The sequence below is a fragment of the Chrysemys picta genome, chromosome 1 (assembly GCF_011386835.1).
Source record: "Chrysemys picta bellii isolate R12L10 chromosome 1, ASM1138683v2, whole genome shotgun sequence".
Lineage (NCBI taxonomy): Eukaryota > Metazoa > Chordata > Testudines > Emydidae > Chrysemys > Chrysemys picta.
Window position 1 is genome coordinate 247,721,459 of NC_088791.1, and position 20,190 is coordinate 247,741,648.

At 42.3% G+C, this 20,190-nt stretch overlaps 1 protein-coding gene across 2 annotated transcripts in view; it reads right to left on the reverse strand.

Annotated features, from left to right (window-relative positions):
• COL4A2 (collagen type IV alpha 2 chain) overlaps positions 1-20,190 on the reverse strand; it is a 217,452-nt gene that overhangs the window by 142,701 nt on the left and 54,561 nt on the right. For both annotated transcript variants that reach the window (XM_008166744.4, XM_065592194.1), the window contains exon 4: positions 14,668-14,748. In XM_008166744.4, the coding sequence (XP_008164966.2) occupies positions 14,668-14,748 (81 nt within the window). The remainder of the gene's footprint in view (positions 1-14,667; positions 14,749-20,190) is intronic.

Consider the following 20,190-nt stretch of genomic DNA (forward strand, 5'->3'; position numbering starts at 1 on the left):
CGGGGGTTTGGCTGGCCCGGCCTGGCGTTTCGGGGGGCAGGGGTTTGACCGGCCCGGTGCGGCGCTTGGGGGTTTGGGCAGACCGGTGCGGCGCTGGGGAGGGGGCGGGGGTTTCGGTGGCCCAGCGTGGTGCTGGGGGGGGAGGGTGTTATGGCGGGGCTGCGCTCTTCTTTTTTGCCTGGGGTGGCAAAAAAGTTAGAGCCGGCCCTGACTGTGAATACTTATAAATGCTTCAAACGTATATAGGCATCGAAGAATCTTTCCAAAGCAGATACGATGTCAAGACGACAGTATTAAGAAACAAATATACATGATTTCCCTGGAGAGATAACTGTTCATTATGACAATCCCCCCATTCCCACATTCCTGATTTGTCAGGGTCACAGACTCAAGAGATTCTGTTAATGGTTTAATAGTTACCAAATGAGAAAAAGGGAAAATGGGTCAATGTTGCTTGGTCCCATGTGACAAAAACGAAGAAAATAGAAACAATTATCTTACTGAGAAACTTCTTGTAAAACCTTAGATACATGTCATGAGAAACCATCTACGTTCTGGGGGTGTAATATTGTAATCTCAGGGCTAAATTATGACTGGGACTATCCCTCTTACACCTGTGCATGGGCTACCCAATTACAGTCTCAGGCCCTCATCCTGTAATTTACTTGCTCTTGTAAGTAAGTACTACTCAGAGCAAGCAAGGGTTGCAAAACAGGACCCAGGGTGAACTAAGTATTTCTATGCAATAAATGCACAATTAGGTGGTATTGAAATGCCTAAAGCCAAAGCCTTAGTGCCTAACCCCTTGAGAAATATAATAATTACCCTGAAACATGCTGCTCTGGATTGTATCAGTGCCATAACAAAGTGTACTTTATACTTGAAAATAGGGGAAAACAATCTGACCCAAGAATTTACTGAACTCTCTAGACATCACAGACCACAATGAATCAAGAACTTTCAGTTGATTGTAGAGTCGTGAAGTCATTTCATACATTTAATATTATGTTTTTTGTTTAGCAACGTAAAAAAATTATGCTCTAAATGTTTATATGGAAAACAGTAGGACAAACTTCTTTACTTTCTGTTATTATTGAGTAGAAAAGTACAGTAACAGTTTTAAATGATACTGGGAAGAATCCGAGGAGCTTCTTATTCATTTTGAATGCCAGTTTCAACTGACTAATCTTATTCATCTTTGTGATCAATTTAGCTTTCCATTACTCATCTCCTCTAACAAGATAGTTGACATTTTTAAAGGCTTTTTTTTGTTCAACATTATTTCCTCCTACAGCTAAAGAAGTCTTGCTTTCTCCTTATCTGGAATGAAACGGCTCTTGATTTTTTACCAACAAAGTACGTTTTGTGTAGTTTCATTGTCCATGTCTCATTGCATTCATCTTAAGGATATACAGATGGCCACATACCATCTTAAAAAAAAATCTAGCCCCAAAATAAAATCCTAAAAATACCAGTGAAATATCTCCTCCTCTTAATGGCTTTCTTCATTATAAGTTTCCTACTTGAATGTATTATCACAGGCAGTTCATTAATAGAACACATAGTTAACCAAGAGTATATTCAAAGATGTAAGAATCACATACAATTAGAGCTAGGTGAATAGCACAAAAATTGTGATTCTGGAATATTTCTTCCAATGTGAATTTTGATTAACCTAAATAAATAAAATAAAATAAATTAATGGAGACATCCTATCTCCTGGAACTGGAAGGAACCTTGAAAGGTCATCAAGTCTAGCCCCTTGCCTTTACTAGCAGGACCAAGTACTGATTTTGCCCCAGATCCCTAAGTGGCCCCCTCAAGGATTGAACTCACAACCCTGGGTTTAGCAGGGCAATGCTCAAACCACTGAGCTATCCCTACCTCAATCTATAGTCACAACTCGTGTGTTCACACTTATTGCATATACAAATGCTTGTGCTTTACAAATAAAAATTCTTGTAAAAGGCAGTTATGCTTGCATATTCACCAAACATTTCAAACTGCATAACAGTAATATGATTTTACAATTCAATAGGAAATTTGCGCTGTTTGTGTACATATAAAATCAACCAGGAAACAGAAACAATACCACCTGACTTATGCAATCACTCAACATAGTGTGACTTTCAAATTTTGAATATTTGCAGTTCATGAATAATCCGCATGCCAATAATTATTTGCTGAAGAAATGAATATATTTAAGAAATTCATGTTTGTGAAAATAAAAAGAGTAGGGCTGTCAAGTGATTAAAAAAATTAATTGTGATTAATCGCACTGTTAAACAATAATAGAATACCATTTATTTAAATATTTTTGGATGTTTTCTACATTTTGAAATATATTGATTTCAGTTACAACACAGAATACAAAGTGTACAGTGCTCACTTTATATTTATTTTTTATTACAAATATTTGCACTGTAAAAAACAAAAGAAATAGTATTTTCAATTCACCTAATACAAGTACTGTAGTGCAATCTCTTTATCTTGAAAGTTGAACTTACAAATGTCGAATTATGTACAAAAAAAAGCTGCATTCAAAAATAAAACACTGTAAAACTTTAGAGCCTACTAGTCCACTCAGTCCTACTTCAGCCAATCGCTCAGACAAACAAGTTTGGTTACATTTGCAGGAGATAATGCTGCCCACTTCTTGTTTACAATGTCACCTGAACAGGCGTTCGCATGGCACTGTTGTAACCGGCGTCGCAAAATATTTACATGCCAGATATGCTAAAGATTCATATGTCCCTTTATGCTTCAACCACCATTCCAGAGGATATACATCCATGCAGATGTTGGGTTCTGCTCGATAACGATCCAAATCAGAGCAGACCGATGCATGTTCATTTTCATTATTTGAGTCAGATGCCACCAGCAGAAGGTTGATTTTCTTTTTTAGTGGTTCGGGTTCTGTAGCTTTTACATCTGAGTGTTGCTCTTTTAAGACTTCTGAAAGCATGCCCCACACCTCGTCCCTCTCAGATTTTGGACGGCATGTCAGATTCTTAAACCTTGGGTCGAGTGCTGTAGCTATTTTTAGATATCTCACATTGGTACCTTCTTTGCATTTTGTCAAATCTGCAGTGACAGTGTTCGTAAATCAAACAACATTGCTGGGTCATCATCTGACACTGCTATAACATGAAATATATGGCAGAATGCGGGTAAAACAGAGCAGGGGACATACAATTCTCCCCCAAGGAGTTCAGTCACAAATTTAATTAACACACTATTTTTTTAACGAACATCATCAGCATGGAAGCATGTACTCCAGAATGGCTGAAGCATGAAGGGGCATACAAATGTTTAGCATATCTGGGACGTAAATACCTTGCAACGCTGGCTACAAAAGTGCTATGTGAATGCCTGTTTTCACTTTCAGGTGACATTGTAAATAAGAAGCAGGCAGCAGTATCTCCCATAAATGTAAACAAACTTGTTTGTCTGGCTGAACAAGAAGTAGGACTGAGTGGACTTGTAGGCTCTAAAGCAGGGGTCGGCAACCTCTGGCACGCGGCTCGCCAGGGTAAGCACCCTGGCGGGCCGGGCCAGTTTGTTTACCTGCCCCGTCAGCAGGTTCGGCCGATCGCAGCTCCCACTGGCCACGCTTAGCCGCTCCAGGCCAATGGGGGCTGCGGGAAGCCGCGGCCAGCTCATCCCTCGGCCTGCTCAGCTTCCCGCAGCCCCCGATGGCCTGGGATGGCGAACCACGGCCAGTGAGAGCTGAGATCGGCCGAACCTGCCGATGCGGCAGGTAAACAAACTGGCCCGGCCCACCATGGTGCTTACCCTGGTGAGCTGCGTGCCAGAGGTTGCCGACCGCTGCTCTAAAGTTTTACACTGTTTTGTTTTTGAGTGCAGTTATGTAACAAACAAACAAAATCTACATTTGTAAGTTACACTTTTCACGCCAGAGCTTGCATTATGCTACTTGTATGAGGTGAATGGAAAAATACTATTTCTTTTGTTTATCATTTTTACAGTGCATATATTTGTAATAAAAAATATAAAGTGAGCAGGTTACACTTTGTATTCTGTGTTGTAACTGAAATCAATATATTTGAAAATGTAGAAAAATATCCAAAATATTTAATAAGTTTCAATTGGTTCAATTTTTTAACAGTGCGATTAATCGTGATTAATTTTTTTAATCACTGTTAATTTTTTTTAGTTAATCGTGTGAGTTAACTGTGATTAATCAACACCCTAAAAAGAGATGAAAGTCATCAAATAAATTATATAATGCTGTATATACTCAGATCTGGATGCCAAAATAAACGATTACCCAATTGAAAAAAGTCAATAACATAGTTTTGGAGAAAACCTTGCAGTGGTGAGAATCCAAACAATTTGCAAACATCTACAAAGATTTTTTTATTTCAAATTTGGGGAAAAAACCCACTCCTACATGCAGTCCCTATATGCCAAGCTATACACTTTAAATCAGAAGCATTTATAAATGAAATGCCAGCACGAGCGTAACTACTGCAAAGCAGCCAGAAGAAGGCAGTTGATGTGACATATGTATTGCTGATAACTTCCTACTGGCCTCTTTCTTCAGTTAACGAAATATAATAAATTTCTTTTAAAGAGTTTTAGATACACCTCATGTTTTGTGAATTATTCTCTCCAGACCTCTAGATTCATTAAAAAAAAAAGTCTGAGTGATCCGACAAAAAGGCATTGCTGGCACACTGACCTATCTTTACCGCTCGTGGTTTCTATTACTCCAGTCCACTACAAAAACGGTGACCAAAGGGTTCAAGCACTGTTAGACTCATATGAAAAGTACAAAGTTAGGTTTCAATAGGGAGCACTTTCTCACTCTTTACAGAAAGAGCAAAATGTTTCCTTCATTTCCATTGTCCATAAAGCCTTCTAGGTTGACTTCTAAACAAGCTAAGGATGCAATAGGCCCTGCAGTTGCTTATTATATTGCAAGCATTTATTGTTGGTTCCTACACAGATGCATTAAACATTTAAAAATTTCAATGACAAACTACTTTGTCAAGGTATTGATTTGTTAAAGCCATTTTTTAAAAACTTCTTAACAACTTATAGAATTACTACAAAAAAAAACTAGAATACTTGAGATCTGGAAAGTGTGTTTTCATGGCATAATAAACAAACACCAAAAAATATTGTTTTCTGTTATAAATTTCTCTGCTTTTGTCAGATCCCAATTTCTCATGACTGCAATCCACACCTCCGTTCTGTTTTTTAAAAAGCACCAATTCATGCAGTAGTTTATATTCTAAACAGGGCCGGCTTCAGGCACCAGCCGACCAAGCACGTGCTTGGGGCAGCACCTTAGAAGGGGCGGCCAATGTTGGGGTGGCGGGGGGCGCTCGCAGTGTTTTTTTTTTGTTTCGGCCAGGCAGCGTGGGAGATGTTTCGGTGGCACGGTACTGGGGGGGGACGGGGGTTTGGGCGGTCCAGTGCGGCACTCGGGGCGGGGGGTTGGGGTGGCCCGGCACGGCGCTCGGGGGTGGGGGGGTTTGGGCGGCGTGGCGCGGCGCTCGGGGGTTTGGGCAGCCTGGCCCGGCCTGGCCTGGCGCAGCGAGGCGCTGGGAGGGGGTGGGGGTCGGCGGCGTGGGGGGGGGGGGAGGATGTTACAGCAGGGTGGCGCTCTTCTTTTTTGCCTGTGGCGGCAAAAAAGTTACAGCCGGCCCTGATTCTAAAACTTGTTTTTGACAACTAGCAGATATACAAATGATTTACAACAAAGAACATAAGAACGGCCATACTGGGTCAGACCAATGGTCCATCTAACCCAGAATCCTGTCTTCATACAGTGGCCAGTGACAGGTGCTTCATAGGCAATGAAAACAGGACAATTATCGAGTGATCCATCCCCTGTAATCCACTCCCAGCTTCTGGCAGTCAGAGGCTTAGGACACCAAGAGCATGGGGTTGCATCCCCAACCATCTTGGCTAACAGCCATTGATGGACCTAGCTTCCATGAACTTATTTAATTCTTTTTTGAACCAAGTTATATTACTGGCCTTCACAACATCTCCTGGCAATGGGTTCCACAGGTTGACTGTGCATTGTGTGAAGTACTACATTCTTATATTTGTTTTACATCTGCTACCTATTAAATTCATTGTGTGGCCCCCGATTTTTGAGTTTTGTGAAGGGGTAAAAACTTCCTTATTCACTTTCTCATCACCATTCATGATTTTATACATCGCTGTCATATCCCCTCCCCTTAGTCGTCTCTTTTCCAAGCTGAACAGCTCCAGTCGTTTTTAAATCGCTCCTCATATGGAAGTTGTTCCATACCCATAATTTTTATTGCCCTTTTCTGTACCTTTTCCAATCCTAATATATCTTTTCTGAGATGGTGTGATCAGAACAGCATGCAGTATTCAAGGTGTGGGAGTATCATGGATTTATATAGTTGCGTTGTGTTATTTACTGTCTTATTATCTATCCCTTTCCTAATAGTTCCTAACATTTTATTAGCTTTTTTGACTGCTGCTGCATATAGGGCGGATGTTATCAGAGAACTATTCACAATGACGCCAAGATCTTTCTTGAGTAGTAACAGCTAATTTAGATCCCCATCTCTTTGTATGTATAGCTAGGATTATGTTTTCCAATGTGCATTAATTTGCATTTATCAACATTGAATTTCGTCTGCCATTTTGTTGCCCAGTCACCTAGTTTTCTGAGATCCCTTTGTAATTCTTTGCAGACTGTTTGGACTTATCTATCTTAAATAATTTTGGATCATCTGCAAATTTTGCCCACTCATGGTTTACCCCTTTTTTCAAATCATTTATGAATATATTGAACAGTACTGGTACCAGGACAGATCCCAGTGGGATACCACTATTTACCTCTCTCCTTTCTGAAAACTGACCATTTATTCCTACCCTTTGTTTCCCATCTGATCCATGAAAAAACCTTTCCCTGTTATCCCATGACTACTTACATTGCTGAAGTGCCTTTGGTGAGGGACCTCATCAAAGACTTTCTGAAAGTTCAACTACGCTATATCCATCAGATCATCCTTGTTCACATGTTTGTTGACCCCCTCAAAGAATTCTAATAGATTGGTTAGACATAATGTCCCTTTACAAAGCCATGTTGACTATTCCCCAACAAATCATGTTATCTATGTGTCTGATAATTCTGTTCTTTACTACAGTTTTAACCAGTTTGCCCGGTACTGAAGTTAGGTTTACTGGCCAAAGATTGCCTCTGAAGCCGTTTTTAAAAATTGGCCTCACATTAGCTATCTTCCAGTCATCTGGTACAGAGGCTGATTTAAGTGATAGGTTACATACCATAGTATGTCGTTCTGCAATTTCATATTCATTCTGCAATTTCATATTTGAGTTCCTTCAGAACTTTTGAGTGAATACCATCTAGTCTTGATCACTTATTACTGTTTAATTTATCAATTTGTTCCAAAATCTCCTCTACTGTCACCTTAATCTGGGACAGTTCTTCAGATCTGTCACCTAAAAAGAATGGTTTCTGTGTAGGAATCTCCCTACCTCCCCTGCAGTGAAGACTGATGCAAAGAATTCATTTAGCTTCTCCACCATGGCCTTGTCTTCGTTTTTGTACTTATCACAGATATTAACAAATTTTTTCTAAGCAAAACAATAAGCAGGTGGTATAGCATTTTTGTACAATTGTGCATTTACTTGCAGCTGTCACAAAATAAACTTAATGTTAGATGATTCTGATGGTTTTTAAAATGCTCAGAGTTTATTATTCTATAATGTCATATACCAAATTATCACAGGGCAATTCACTAACAATTTATTTATACATATATATACACGCACTAATTCTGTGTAATGTTGCTTATATTCAAACTATGGAACCAGTCCTGCAACCTTTACCTAGCTGAGTAACCTTTATTAAGGGCCAAATCCAGAGAGGTGTTGACCACTCACTCAGAGATGGAACTGAACACCTCCTAATAGGTGCTAAAGGACCGCAAGATCTATAAAAATCAATGGAACTGACTCCATCACTTACCCTACTAGCTGCCAGTTTCACTGTTCTATAAGAAGATTGCTGTGGTGGAAGGTCATAATAATGGAGAGAGAGAGAGAGGTGATTTCTCAGATAGCGAGGTCTAACTGTACATAGAGCTTTGAATATCAGGATGGAGACCTTGAACTGGGTTCAGTACTCCTTGCAAAGAACAGAGCCCTGGGTTCACAACAGTGTGTGTTGCTGCTACATTGTGTAGGTGTTAGTGCTTTATGAGAACATGTAGCTTCATTCCTATTTATAGTCCTAAACATACTTTAAACTGTTGATTTCTTTAAAACTAGTGGGCTAACTCACCAACCCCCCTGTACCAAAGAACATCACCACAGGACTTCAATCCCTTTTCTTCCAAGTGTTAGTTTTAGTTCTTCAACATATCACTCACAGCCTTTCCCTCTGATCTAGACTGGGGCCTTCTTCTGGAGCCCCTCTAATCTCTACAGGATTACACTCCACAGGCCATCATTTTGGGAAACAGGACAAGCCCCTCTGATCCCTTCTCCTTCCCGGCCTTTGCCTTGCAGGACTACATCCACAAGTCATCCACTTAAGAGTCTCATATAAACTGGGGTCTTCCCCCAAGCTGAGGACTCCTGCTCTCTACAGCTCAACTGAGCTTTTGCTGGCTTTTATGAGGACCAGGTGATCTTCAGGCTACCACCTCATCCCTATCCTCACAGTCACAGCTGAGAGGCAGCTGATTAGTCAAGTGGGGCTGAGTCCAATTATCTTGAAGAGCCAGACACCCTAGGAAAGTTCCCATGCACAGAATATCCATATCTAGTTGACACACAGTCTGACTGCACTCATACTTCCAAAGGACCAGCCCACAGAGAAAAGGGAGACAAGAATAAAGGAGTAAACACTCCAAAAAATTCTGAGGAACTAGCTCAATCAAAGTTCCCTTTATCCTCCCCTCCAAAGATCCAAATTATGAGGCCAGACAGGAAGCAGTCTGACCCTCGAGAGCCACAATTTTGAGCTTTAACTCCTTTAAGAAGAAAATGTACATTTGATTACGAATTGAAAATGTAATCCTGAGCCATGCCCTGTAACCTTTAAACTGAAGTGCTCGAATCAGACCTGTCATCATGGGGAGGTGGTAGAGGGCACCCACACCCAAATCCACAAAAGAATATGTGTGCCTAAAGTGGAAATTAGGTGCCTAAATCCAAAATTTAGGGCCACTGAGATCCTGAAACCCCCTGCTCATACGTAAATGCCTAAAATCCCTCTGCACCTACAATTTTCCTGCAAAGTCCCTGAGGCACCTAAATTTCTGCCTTTGGGCATGCACACGGCTGTCTCTGGGAGGCATCCAGACACCCCTCTCTCTCTCTCACCTAAGCTCTCTCTCAGTCCAATGCAACCCTCAAGCCAGGAGAAGGGAGCTGGGGCAACACCTCTCCTCTTCAAGGTCTGATCCAATAGGTGTGCTCAGAGCACACCTATCTTCACACAAAAAAGATGAGGGAGGAGGTCCTCACAACCTGTAATCCAATGGTTGGGATTGGGAGACCCTGGTTCCCTTTCCCCATCTGCCTGAGGGGCAGAAAGGATTTGAACAGAGGCCTGCCCCGCTCCCAGGGGAGTGCCGTAGCCCCTGGACTATAGCATCACTCTCACTCGCCCAGTGCATATTTAATTATTTATACAAAGTTTATGGCTTCAACAGGAGGGATTGAAAGAGACCCATTCAGAATATTCCATAGTCCACTGGTTAGGAAAACCCCTGTTCAAACTGCTTCTCCTCATCGAGCAGAGGAGATAATTGAACTGGATTCTCCCATATTCCAGCTGTTTGCCCTAATCACTGGGCTAAAGGTTATAAGGAAGGCCTCTTCAACCACCTCCTCCCTCCTCTGGCCATTTTACGTGGAGTTAGGTGAGTGCTGTGCTGTTCTTGCAAGAAATGCCTTAGACATCTGACTCCAGGAGAGACTTCACTACTGTGGATCCCAAGCAGAGATAGGCAACTTGATCTAGCCTGGATTTGGATGCCTAATTCCCAAAGAGGGGTCCAACTTAAGACACACCTATCTTGTTGGCATCTACTATTGGTTAGCTTAGGCAGCTCCCAGCCTATCATGCTGGCTTTTGTGGATTGCATTCTCAGGTGACTCTCTTCCCCCATGCATTGTATAGGGAACCTAGGCACCTAACCAGGATGTGTGGATTCCACAGGGTGGCTAGGTGCCTAAAAGTGAGGAGTTGCAATGCCTAAGTCCCTGTATGGATCTGGGCCCCACTACCTTCACAATGGCCTCCTGTGCAGCCCCAGAAGCTGCTCTGATGTGTGCAAAGAGACTCTGAGCAGCTGGTGTCTCTTCCCTCTGCAGCTGCTCAGCAGGAAGTCCACTGGTATGACAGGGGAATGAGGATAGTGGCTCTGGATGGTTCTTTATCTGCGTCCCTACAAGTCTGCAGGAGCTCATCTGACTCTCTTTGACCCTAGGGTAGCCCTTAAAGTATGGCTTCTGCCCTCACATGGCCACCTGGAGCAGCCATGAGAGAAGAAAAGGAGGAAAAGCTGAAAACCAGCAATCAGTGATGCTCCTTGATTCTTTGCACCAGATCTGCCAGTAGCTGCTCTAACTTGTGCCACCTGGCAATAGTTTCCTAGGAACCATACACCAGCTGTGGACAACCAAGAGGCAGAATGCTCCAGCAACTCCTCCCTGTGTTTGGTATGGTGGGGGGATGGAGAGACTGAGCTCCCAACTGTCATCCATGTCACATGATATTCATGCATCTGGCAGCCTTGGCACTCATTCCTGCAACCCAGCTGGCAGGGCCGGCTCTAGGCACCAGCCGACCAAGCACATGCTTGGGGCGGCACCTCAGAAGGGGCGGCCAATGTTGGGGTGGCGGAGGGCGCTCGAGGGTTTTTTTTTGTTTTTTGTTTTTGTTTCGGCTGGGCAGTGCGAGGGTGTTTTGGCGGTGTGGCGCTGGGGAGGGCGGGGGCTTCGGCGGCGCGGCGCTCAGGAGGTTTGGCCGGCCCAGCCTGGCGCTTCGGGGGGGCGGGGGTTTGGGCAGCCCGGCGCGGTGCTCGAGGGTTTGGGCGGCCTGGCCCGGCGCGGTGCTTGGGGCAGGGGGCGGGGGTTTGGGCGGCCCGGCCCGGCGCTCGGGGTTTGGGCAGCCCGACGCTCGGGGTGGGGGCCGGGGGTTTGGGCGGCCCGGCGCAGCGCTCGGGGGGGGCGGCGGGTTGGGTGGCCTGGCATAGCGCTGGGGGGGGGGCGGGGGTTTCAGCGCTGGGGGGGGGGAGGGTGTTACGGCGGGGCTGCGCTCTTCTTTTTTGCCTGGGGTGGCAAAAAAGTTAGAGCCGGCCCTGCCAGCTGGATCCTCATGCATCAAGCCAGATGGTCAGCAGGAGCTGTACTAGCTCCTCTGAGTCACTAGGGGCACCTACTCTTCAGGCAGCCTCTCTGGCACCTGCTCTCTTACATCCGTTCCTGGCTGGGTACCAGAACAAAGCAGCATAGAGGCTCAGGGTGGAGGAAAGGTTGATTGTGGCAAGAGCTGCAAAGTAAGGCAGAAAGGGCTGAAACTTTATATATGTAAAATGAATGACAAGTTTCCCTTTAGATCTTGCCAGCCAGCACAGATGTTTTCACAATTATTTGTAAAGTTTTTAATGTACTGATGAATTAACTTCAGTCAGCAGCTTTTGATGTATAGTAATTAGCAGCAATCCAAAGGAGTGGTACTGCTTCTTAAGACTTCTTAAGAAAGGGTCCTCCACCAAATTCTAAATTGTACTCAGAGGCAGCAATGCTAATTAGCATCAGAGCTTCATGTTTTCTTTATCCAATTGTTTGTTGAATACGCTGAATTCCAAATGCCCTTCAAAGTGAGGTTGATTATGTTAGCCACAGTTAGTCACAGGACAAGCAGACTCCATGCAACTTCTCCAGACCTCGTTATGAATGATAACTAATAGGCAACGTGCCTATTGTGCATGGAGTGAGTCACCTCAAGAACAGAAAATGAGCATTGGGCCAGTTTATACTGAGGTTTTGTATGAACAAATACTCCCACTGGGGACTAGCATGAGAGCAAACTCTATGCCAATTTAACCAGAGTCTCTAGTGGCAAAAAGTTGTTGCTTAAACCAGATGTACAGCTGAGCCTGTGACATCTGAAGAGGCCAACAAATATTAAATGCATCCAATGCACACTGTCAAAGTGATAGTTTATGGAACTAAAAATAATTTTGTAAACATGTTGTGAAGTTCTTTGAGTAAAATACCTTTTCCCCATTATTCACACATGTCTAATTATACTGAACCACAAATAACAAAATAAATGAGGAAAATATGTTTTGTGATAGATCTTCCTTGACTTTTAGTGTTTGCTTACCTATGACCTAATGGTATCAGGAGCATGCTCAACTCTCAAATAAGTCAAAGGAAGTTGAGGATAGTGAGTACAGGAGAATCTGCCTTAGTCTGATAATTTTCATAAATTAATTTATAGTAGGCTTTCACTCACTAGGGCACATTAGTGAGTTTTTACTTTGCTATTTTAATATTTTCAAGTTTATTTTCAACTGCCCTACACAGTTGTTTGGTTGGTTGCTCTTTTCTCCTCTGGAATAGATTCAGCAACCTGTGAAATAAGGGTTGGTCAGCCAATACAAAAATACAAAATGTTTTGTAGTTGGTAGTATTTCAGTATGGTACAGGAGTTGGTAGTATTTCAGCAAGTAACTCTTTCCACCATCTCTAATGGGTATAAGAAATCTGATACTCGGCTTTGTGTGACAAAGACGATAATAAGAAAAAATTACAAAGGAAAAAAAATACAACCCACCCAACTTCTTGAATCCTTTTACCACCACTAAAAGTTTTATCCGACAGTTCACCAAGAAGGATGTGCAGGGAAGATGCACACCTGCTGAGCGAAGCATGCTGACTGAATAGGTATAGAGGCAGCAGCTGCTGAGCGAGTAATGTGTACCAATTAAGTCAGTGGCCCCTGTTCCCAAATCAGCTTCAATTGGAGCAGGACCTAGCCATTGTAATTAAAAGCACTTAATGACCTTGCACATATCCCCTTCCATATGGACGCTCACTATCCAAAAGGCCTGCTGGGGGCATGGAGACTGAACATGACTACGACACTGTTGTTCAGTCCTAATCCACAATATGGTAATGAGGTATTCTCCTGATGTTGATATGGGCAATCAGCACTTCTGCTATGAGCAGGACTACTGCTGGTAAATGTGTCGCTCCATCATCTACCTCCCAAGACAGCAAGTAGCATCACCCTATGCATAGGAGACCTTTTGTGGCCTACCCTTCTTCTTCTACTGCCATGCAGGGTCAAGCCCAAGGACTGTAACAAGAAACTGAACTGGCACAAACTGAGTGGAAAGTGGAAAAAGGGAGCTCACATGGGATTCAAGACAGCAGCAAGGATGTGTGGCCGCCTCTCCTAACTTTTTGTTAGCAGCAGGGGGCAGAAAAGGCTGAATTACTGTATCAGATGTAGCAGAGTCTGCCATTTACGGCTCCTACATCCTGCAGGATTGGACGTGCACTCTTGCACAGGTCAGGAGCTCTGCATGGCAACCAGTGGCAGATTAATGATTTTCCCGCCCCTAGGCCCTGAAATAATTGCCATCCTGCCCGTCCCTGGCCCCGCCCCGACTCCACCCTTTCCCCGCCCCCATTCCAATCCCTTCCCCAAAGTCCTGCCCCAACTCTGCCCCCTCCCTGCCTCTATTGAATCCCTTCCCCAAATCCCCACCCCGACCCTGCCTCTTCCCCCAGTGTGCTGTGTTCCCCCTCCTCCCCACTCCCGCCCTGCCCGGCGAAACAGCTGTTTCATGGCACAAGTGCTGGGAGGGAGGGGAGAGAAACAGGATGCCGCAGCGCGCTTGTGGAGGAGGCAAGCTGGAGCTGGGGAGCTTCTCCGTGGGTGCTCAAATTTGCCGCCCCTGCAAATTTGCTGCCCTAGGCCTAGGCCTTGTCGGCCTAGGCGATAATACACCGCTGAGGGCAACCTCATCCTGCAATACTTTTCTTGCTCCCCTCAAAACATTGCTCCAGCCCCTTCTGCTTCATGCCAATGCATTCCACACAGTCCCAAATGGCTCCCCTTCTGTGGAAGTTCTAAATCCCACAAACCTTATATTCCTCTGCTTTAATGCAAATAATGAGCACTGGGTATATATTTACCCCCTGTGACCAATTTTTAGACACATTTCAGTAAAACTGAAGGTTACTGAATGGATTTATAATCGCTTAACATTGCCATATGATTCAGGGCAGCTTTGCCTCATAAAAAGCCAGGGAGAAGTGGTTTGCCATATAATTTAGTTCTAATATGCTGCATAATGAGAGACCTTTGATAATAATCCCGTAATCCTTCAGGCAAGTGCCAGATACTGCATTTTGTTCCAGAATGTTTCTTTCTTAATTAAATCTTAGTTTCAGATGTGCATTTAGTTGCTTTATTCAAACAATCCAAAACTGCTATAGGAAGTATAATGAAGTAAAATAATAAATTATTCTTTTTCAGCGAGAATATTATTTAACATACTTAACTCCTACAGCCTGATCCAAAGTGCACTGATGTCAGTGGGTTTTGGATTTGGCCTCTACATTGCAACATACAAGGAAGACATTGGTACTTACACGGCCTCCTTTTTCAGGGAAACATTCACATCCCCTACTACAGTCTCTTCCTCCACATGGTCCTGTGTAAGATTTTCCACCCTGAAAACAGAACGCACACAAAAAAGTTAAATAATGTCAGCTACAGTACATAGGAGAAAATAGTAAAACATATACTTGGAATGGTAAGCTCACTAGGAGTTGTCCCAAGCAAAGACTAGGCCTTCTTAATCCATTCTTTCCAAAGAGGAGGATTAGTAGATTTCCAGGTCCTAGTTATACACATTTTAGCAAAAACCATAACAGCCTAAAAAAGCATTGAGTCTAAATTTTAGGAGTAATGCTCAAAATTGTCATTAGGGGATTAACACTACAAACTACTGTGACACAAGATTTTCTACACTGATATAGAATTTTTAAATGTTGTTATAACTCCACATCATGAATAGTATGTTTCATACATCTTTTTGATGCCTCCAGCAAACATCTGTATTACATAAGCACAGCTGCTTGAATTCTTTAGGGGGGTATTGTATAAGACATGTATCACAATGCAGTGGACCATTCAATACCTGGTATTCATTGTTATTGTATTGTCAAGACCTATCCAGAATATTCTAAGTTTTATTGCATGCAATAATTTAAATTCCCAAAACAAATACTCACATTTGTTGTGAGGCGCTCATGGCTCTCATATGTTTAAGTTCCTTTTTTGTTAGTTTTAGGGCATACAAGATTTAAATTAATTTGGATTCAAAGTTTTCCCAAAGTTTGATTAAACCCGATAGCTAAAATGATAAAATGTATTCTAGGAACTGAAATTGTGTCTTCAGCTTCCCAAAAGATTTCAGAAAATAATCTCCCAGACATAATATGCCCTGACTTCATTCAGTGAATTCTGCATCATTTGAGAAGGAGAATATGTTTTATCATTTATACCATACACGAGTGACTAAGTCATGGCCATTTTGTAATCACTAACATTTTGCTCAGGTCTGTTCATATTTTAGTTAACTGACCAGCTGGATACAAACTCACAACATTATCTGAGATATGCACTTACTTTTTAAAATAATCTGTGTTTCTATGTGATTATCCCCCTGTAGATGGAATGTGTACTTCCCTGTTAGCTCATGGGCTTTCATTTCCAGATATATTCCCCCCCTTCCCCTGAAACTCAAAGTGACTGTATAGCAGCAGTTCCATTCATTTTAATGGTTTCAGAGGGATAACCGTGTTAGTCTGTATCAGCAAAAACAACGAGGAGTTCTTGTGGCACCTTAGAGACTAACAAATTTATTTGGGCACAAGCTTTTGTGGGCTATAACCCACTTCATCAGATGCATGGACTGAAAAATACAGTAAGCAGGTATAATTATACAGCACATGAAAAGATGTGAATAAACACTGACTTATTGAAAACTGAGCTGAATATCTGAAAATTGTGTTAACAGTTAAATGACATTTCAGGAGCTTGTGCAATTAAATTGAAAGTAAGAACCAAAGCTGTAGCTTAAAATTCAAGAAGTCTGCTGAAGAAGAATCTGAGGTCAGAGGCGGCATTAATCTCTCATATCTTGGTGATGGTCTAGAACAGTGGTTCTCAACCAGCGGTCCGAGGCCCACTGGAGGGCCATGAGCAGGTTTCACGGGGGCTGCCAAGCAGGGCCAGTGTTAGATTTTCTGGGACCCAGGGCAGAAAGCTGAAGCCGCACTGTGTGGGGCTGAAGCCCAGGGCTCCCAGCCCTGCTACCTGGGGCTGAAGCCTGAGCAACTTAGCTTTGTGGGGACCCCTATGGTGTGAGGCCCCAGGCAATTGCCTTGCTTGCTACATCCTAATGCTGGTCCTGGCTTTTATATGCAGAAAAACAGTTGTGGTACTACCAGGCTATGGACGTTTTTTAGCATGGGGAAGGGATGTGTGTGTGTGAGGAGGGGGGCGGGGGGGGTGGGCTCAGAAAGAAAAAGGTTGAGAACCCTTGGTCTAGGAAGTTTCTTGCAATTTCTTGTCATTAAATATCCAACTATCATCTTAAGGCAACCATGTTCTTTTGAAATCCTAAGGCTTCTTACAGTGAAGATTAATTACAGAAAGTGCTTTGAGATCTTCAGGTGAAAGGTATACAACGTAAGTGCAGGGTGTTTTTATTCGTACAAATATATTCACTCAATAGCCAAGAGAGAGTTCTTTTTATAGTGTCTAAACACAGTCAGACCAAGGTACAGTGAGAATTATAGTTTGTAATCAAGTTAAATCATTTATTGATCCAGTTTTGTATTGTTTAGTCATTACTACTAATCCTTCAGCTCTTCAATCTTTAAACTGATTCTAAGTCATTTTCTTCATCACTAGTCATTAGCTATCATATGCATCACACATTAATGACTTTGGCTTTGCACAGTTATATCATTGGAAGGCTGATTTATTTAAGCACTATTCTTCAACTCTACATTGAGCTCTGTTGGGATACTCATGTGAGTAAGGGCTCAGTGTGAGTAAGGACTGCAATATCAGACATAATGAGTACGCAAAAGCTATGACAGACTGGAGTTATAGACTGGGTTAGTATGTACTGGATATTAGACACAAAAATAATTTCCCATGGGATGCTGAAGACAGTTTTAAAGTAAGTAATTTAAGGTTCTAGTGATCTTTTCCTTATACTATATGCAGCGCAAGCAGTGAAATTCTTTTGGAGTGTATTCTGCTCTCCTTAAGTGCAGGTGATTCCTACTAATGTCAATGGGAGTTACACATGTGTTTGGAGAGGAGAATGGAGTTAATGTGTAACATTTTGCTGCAGATGAAGATAGACTTTACTATTTATGTACAAATAAGAGAGACTGTGAAACTGCCAGTAATGTCTATGAACCTTGTGGATAAAATATTAGCATATTTAATATTAATCAAATTTATGTAAAAATGCAAGTATAAAGCTCATGTGTCCCAAAACAAAGAATATTTTGTCCTCTCTGTTCTCACAAACTTTTTGTCCCAAGACAATATTTCTTATGCCAGTACATGTCCAGCCAACAAAAGGCAATTCTCTGCAGAGAATTTACAGAGACTTTCAGTTTTGACCTGAATCCAGTTTTCTCAAGCAAAAACCATTAAAACTACCCATTCAAACTTCTGCATGTTTTAAAGATTTTTTTATTGCTAGCATTGAACACAAAATAATCCACTTAAGTCATTGTCATCCCTGGATGCCCATTCAAACTCCTAACAGTTGGTATTCTGACAGAGAACAAAGCCAAACAAGGCTCCCAGTACAATTCTACTAGTATATCAAAAACAGGAAATATAGGCCATTTCCTTACATGCAGCTTTAAAAATTAAGGAGATTATAATCAAAATATTGCAACATGGTATCAACAGATTCTGCATGCCCCACATTGTCCTTGATACTATTGCAGCATTTCACGTTATACCCTGCAATAACTGTACTCGCTGCTATCATGGCATACTGTAACTTTATTCTTTCTCTCAGTCACAGCATCTATGCCAAGCTAAGATTTACAGAGTGATTTAGAAAGTCTGGGAACTTAATGTAAAGCTAAGATCTGACTGGTAGTGCTGACAAACCTCATACTTGTGTGGTGTTGCAATGGGTGGCATATTCAGATATCTGAGGTGAGATTCTGGCTTGAGAGTCAGTTTAGGATTCCAAACGCCTTTGAAAGCAGAACATTATAGCATCATCAGTGAGATCTGCTAGTTCATTTATAAACACACAGTTTCAGGGGGGTTACACTCAGCTGTAAAATCTCATGCTGATCTGAAACATTGTCTATAAAATCCTAACCTGAAAGTGTTTCTTTCTTTTGCTTTCTTTAAAATAAAAGGACATAAAAAATGAGCCTGTGCATGTTATAGAGAAACAAGACAAATAGGAATTTCAGTGGTTCAAATGTATTACTCTGTATTACAAGTGTAATCACTCAAAAATGGCTTTATTTAAACAAGAATACACCTTGTATCCTCTGCATGCCAAATTATTCTCCTAGCAAAATTTATAAACAAATCATTCAAAACCAGCCTGGAGAGTGTTACTGGCTGGGTGCAATGGATTAAACCAGCACTGATCTGCTTGTCATCAGGTTGGAGGCTGAGCCCTGACCTTTGCAGGCAAACATGCCGCAGGGACTGTCAGGGTGTGATGGGAATCAGTCACCTGAAGCTCTGGCTGCCTTCGATCCAGCAGCTACTAAGAGTACTGGGCAATAAATCTTCTATGAAGTCAAAGCTTAAGACCTTAATTGGCCTGGATTTCCAGAGGATGTGGAGATGTAGATTGGCAGCATGTGGGTGTGGATGTACTCTCCAAATATTCTGAGAATTATTTGGCTAAGACAGCCTCTTTTTTATCTAAGAAAGTCTGGCCTTTTTTAATTTGATGCATTACTACGATAACTTCAGTGCTTGACCGACATATCAAGGGCCAAATTCTGTATGTTTACAATTCCCATTGAAACTAAGGGGAGCAACATGTGTCTCTCTCTCATTGGAAAGCAATTGGAACCTACATTTGTATACATTTGGGGAAGGACTTTTCACAAAGAACAGACACAGCCCTGGCCACCAGCCGTATTTTTAGAGCCGGTGGTTTTGAAAAACTGTTCTGTGTATTCTCTACAATATATGCAAAATGACAGTGCACCCTTCTGAATATTAAGATTCAATGATATGTTCAATCTCCTGTAGATCAGCTTATTAGTTTTCCTAATGTAGGCCAATGTGAAAATATTCTCTTTGATCCAGAGCTATGTTCATCAGGGTGTGGAAAAAAACAAAAAACACACTCCCTCTCCAGCACAGCTATGCCAGCAAAAGCCCTGTGCAGACACCACTATGCCAACAGAAGAGTGCTTTTGTTGGTAAAGCTAAGGTCATTCAGGGAGATGGTGTTACTACGTTGGCAGAAAAATTCCTTCTGTTGGCATGCTGCATCTGCCCTGGGGGCTAAGCCGGGATAGCTATGCAGACATAGGCTTTGTAGTATAGACCTGGCCGGAGAATGTAGCTCTAAATGAGTGAGCAGTTTGGTTAGGTGCTGATTCTGGCTCCCACTGTGTAGATGTGCAACAAGGAAGAGAGCGTACAAGGAGCAGATAGACCCCCACTGTTTGTACTCCTTGAGTGAAAGGGGAGCCATAATGCTACCTGTGGTTCTAACAAGCCCAAAAGGGGCTGACAAGGTGGAGGCGAAGCCAGCCAAATGCCTGCCCGCCCAGCTTTCAGCACACACTGTGAGATTAGCAATGTAGATTAGATGTGCTGCATCTCCAAAAAAGAAGTTATAAGAGTCTTTCTCTAAACAGGGTCTGATGGACAGATGACTGGTAACTGCTATTAGTGAGGGGCGCTTCCACAGAGCATTTAGTAGTCTATGAAAGCTACAAGAGAGCTCATAATATTCATTGTTTGGAGGCTGTATGGTTTACTTTCATTTAAAAGTTAGATTTGGCAATTATGCCACAATAATCTCTCAATATTTGGAAAATTATTCTTTTGCCACCTCAATTTATAAAGCATTCTTGTCC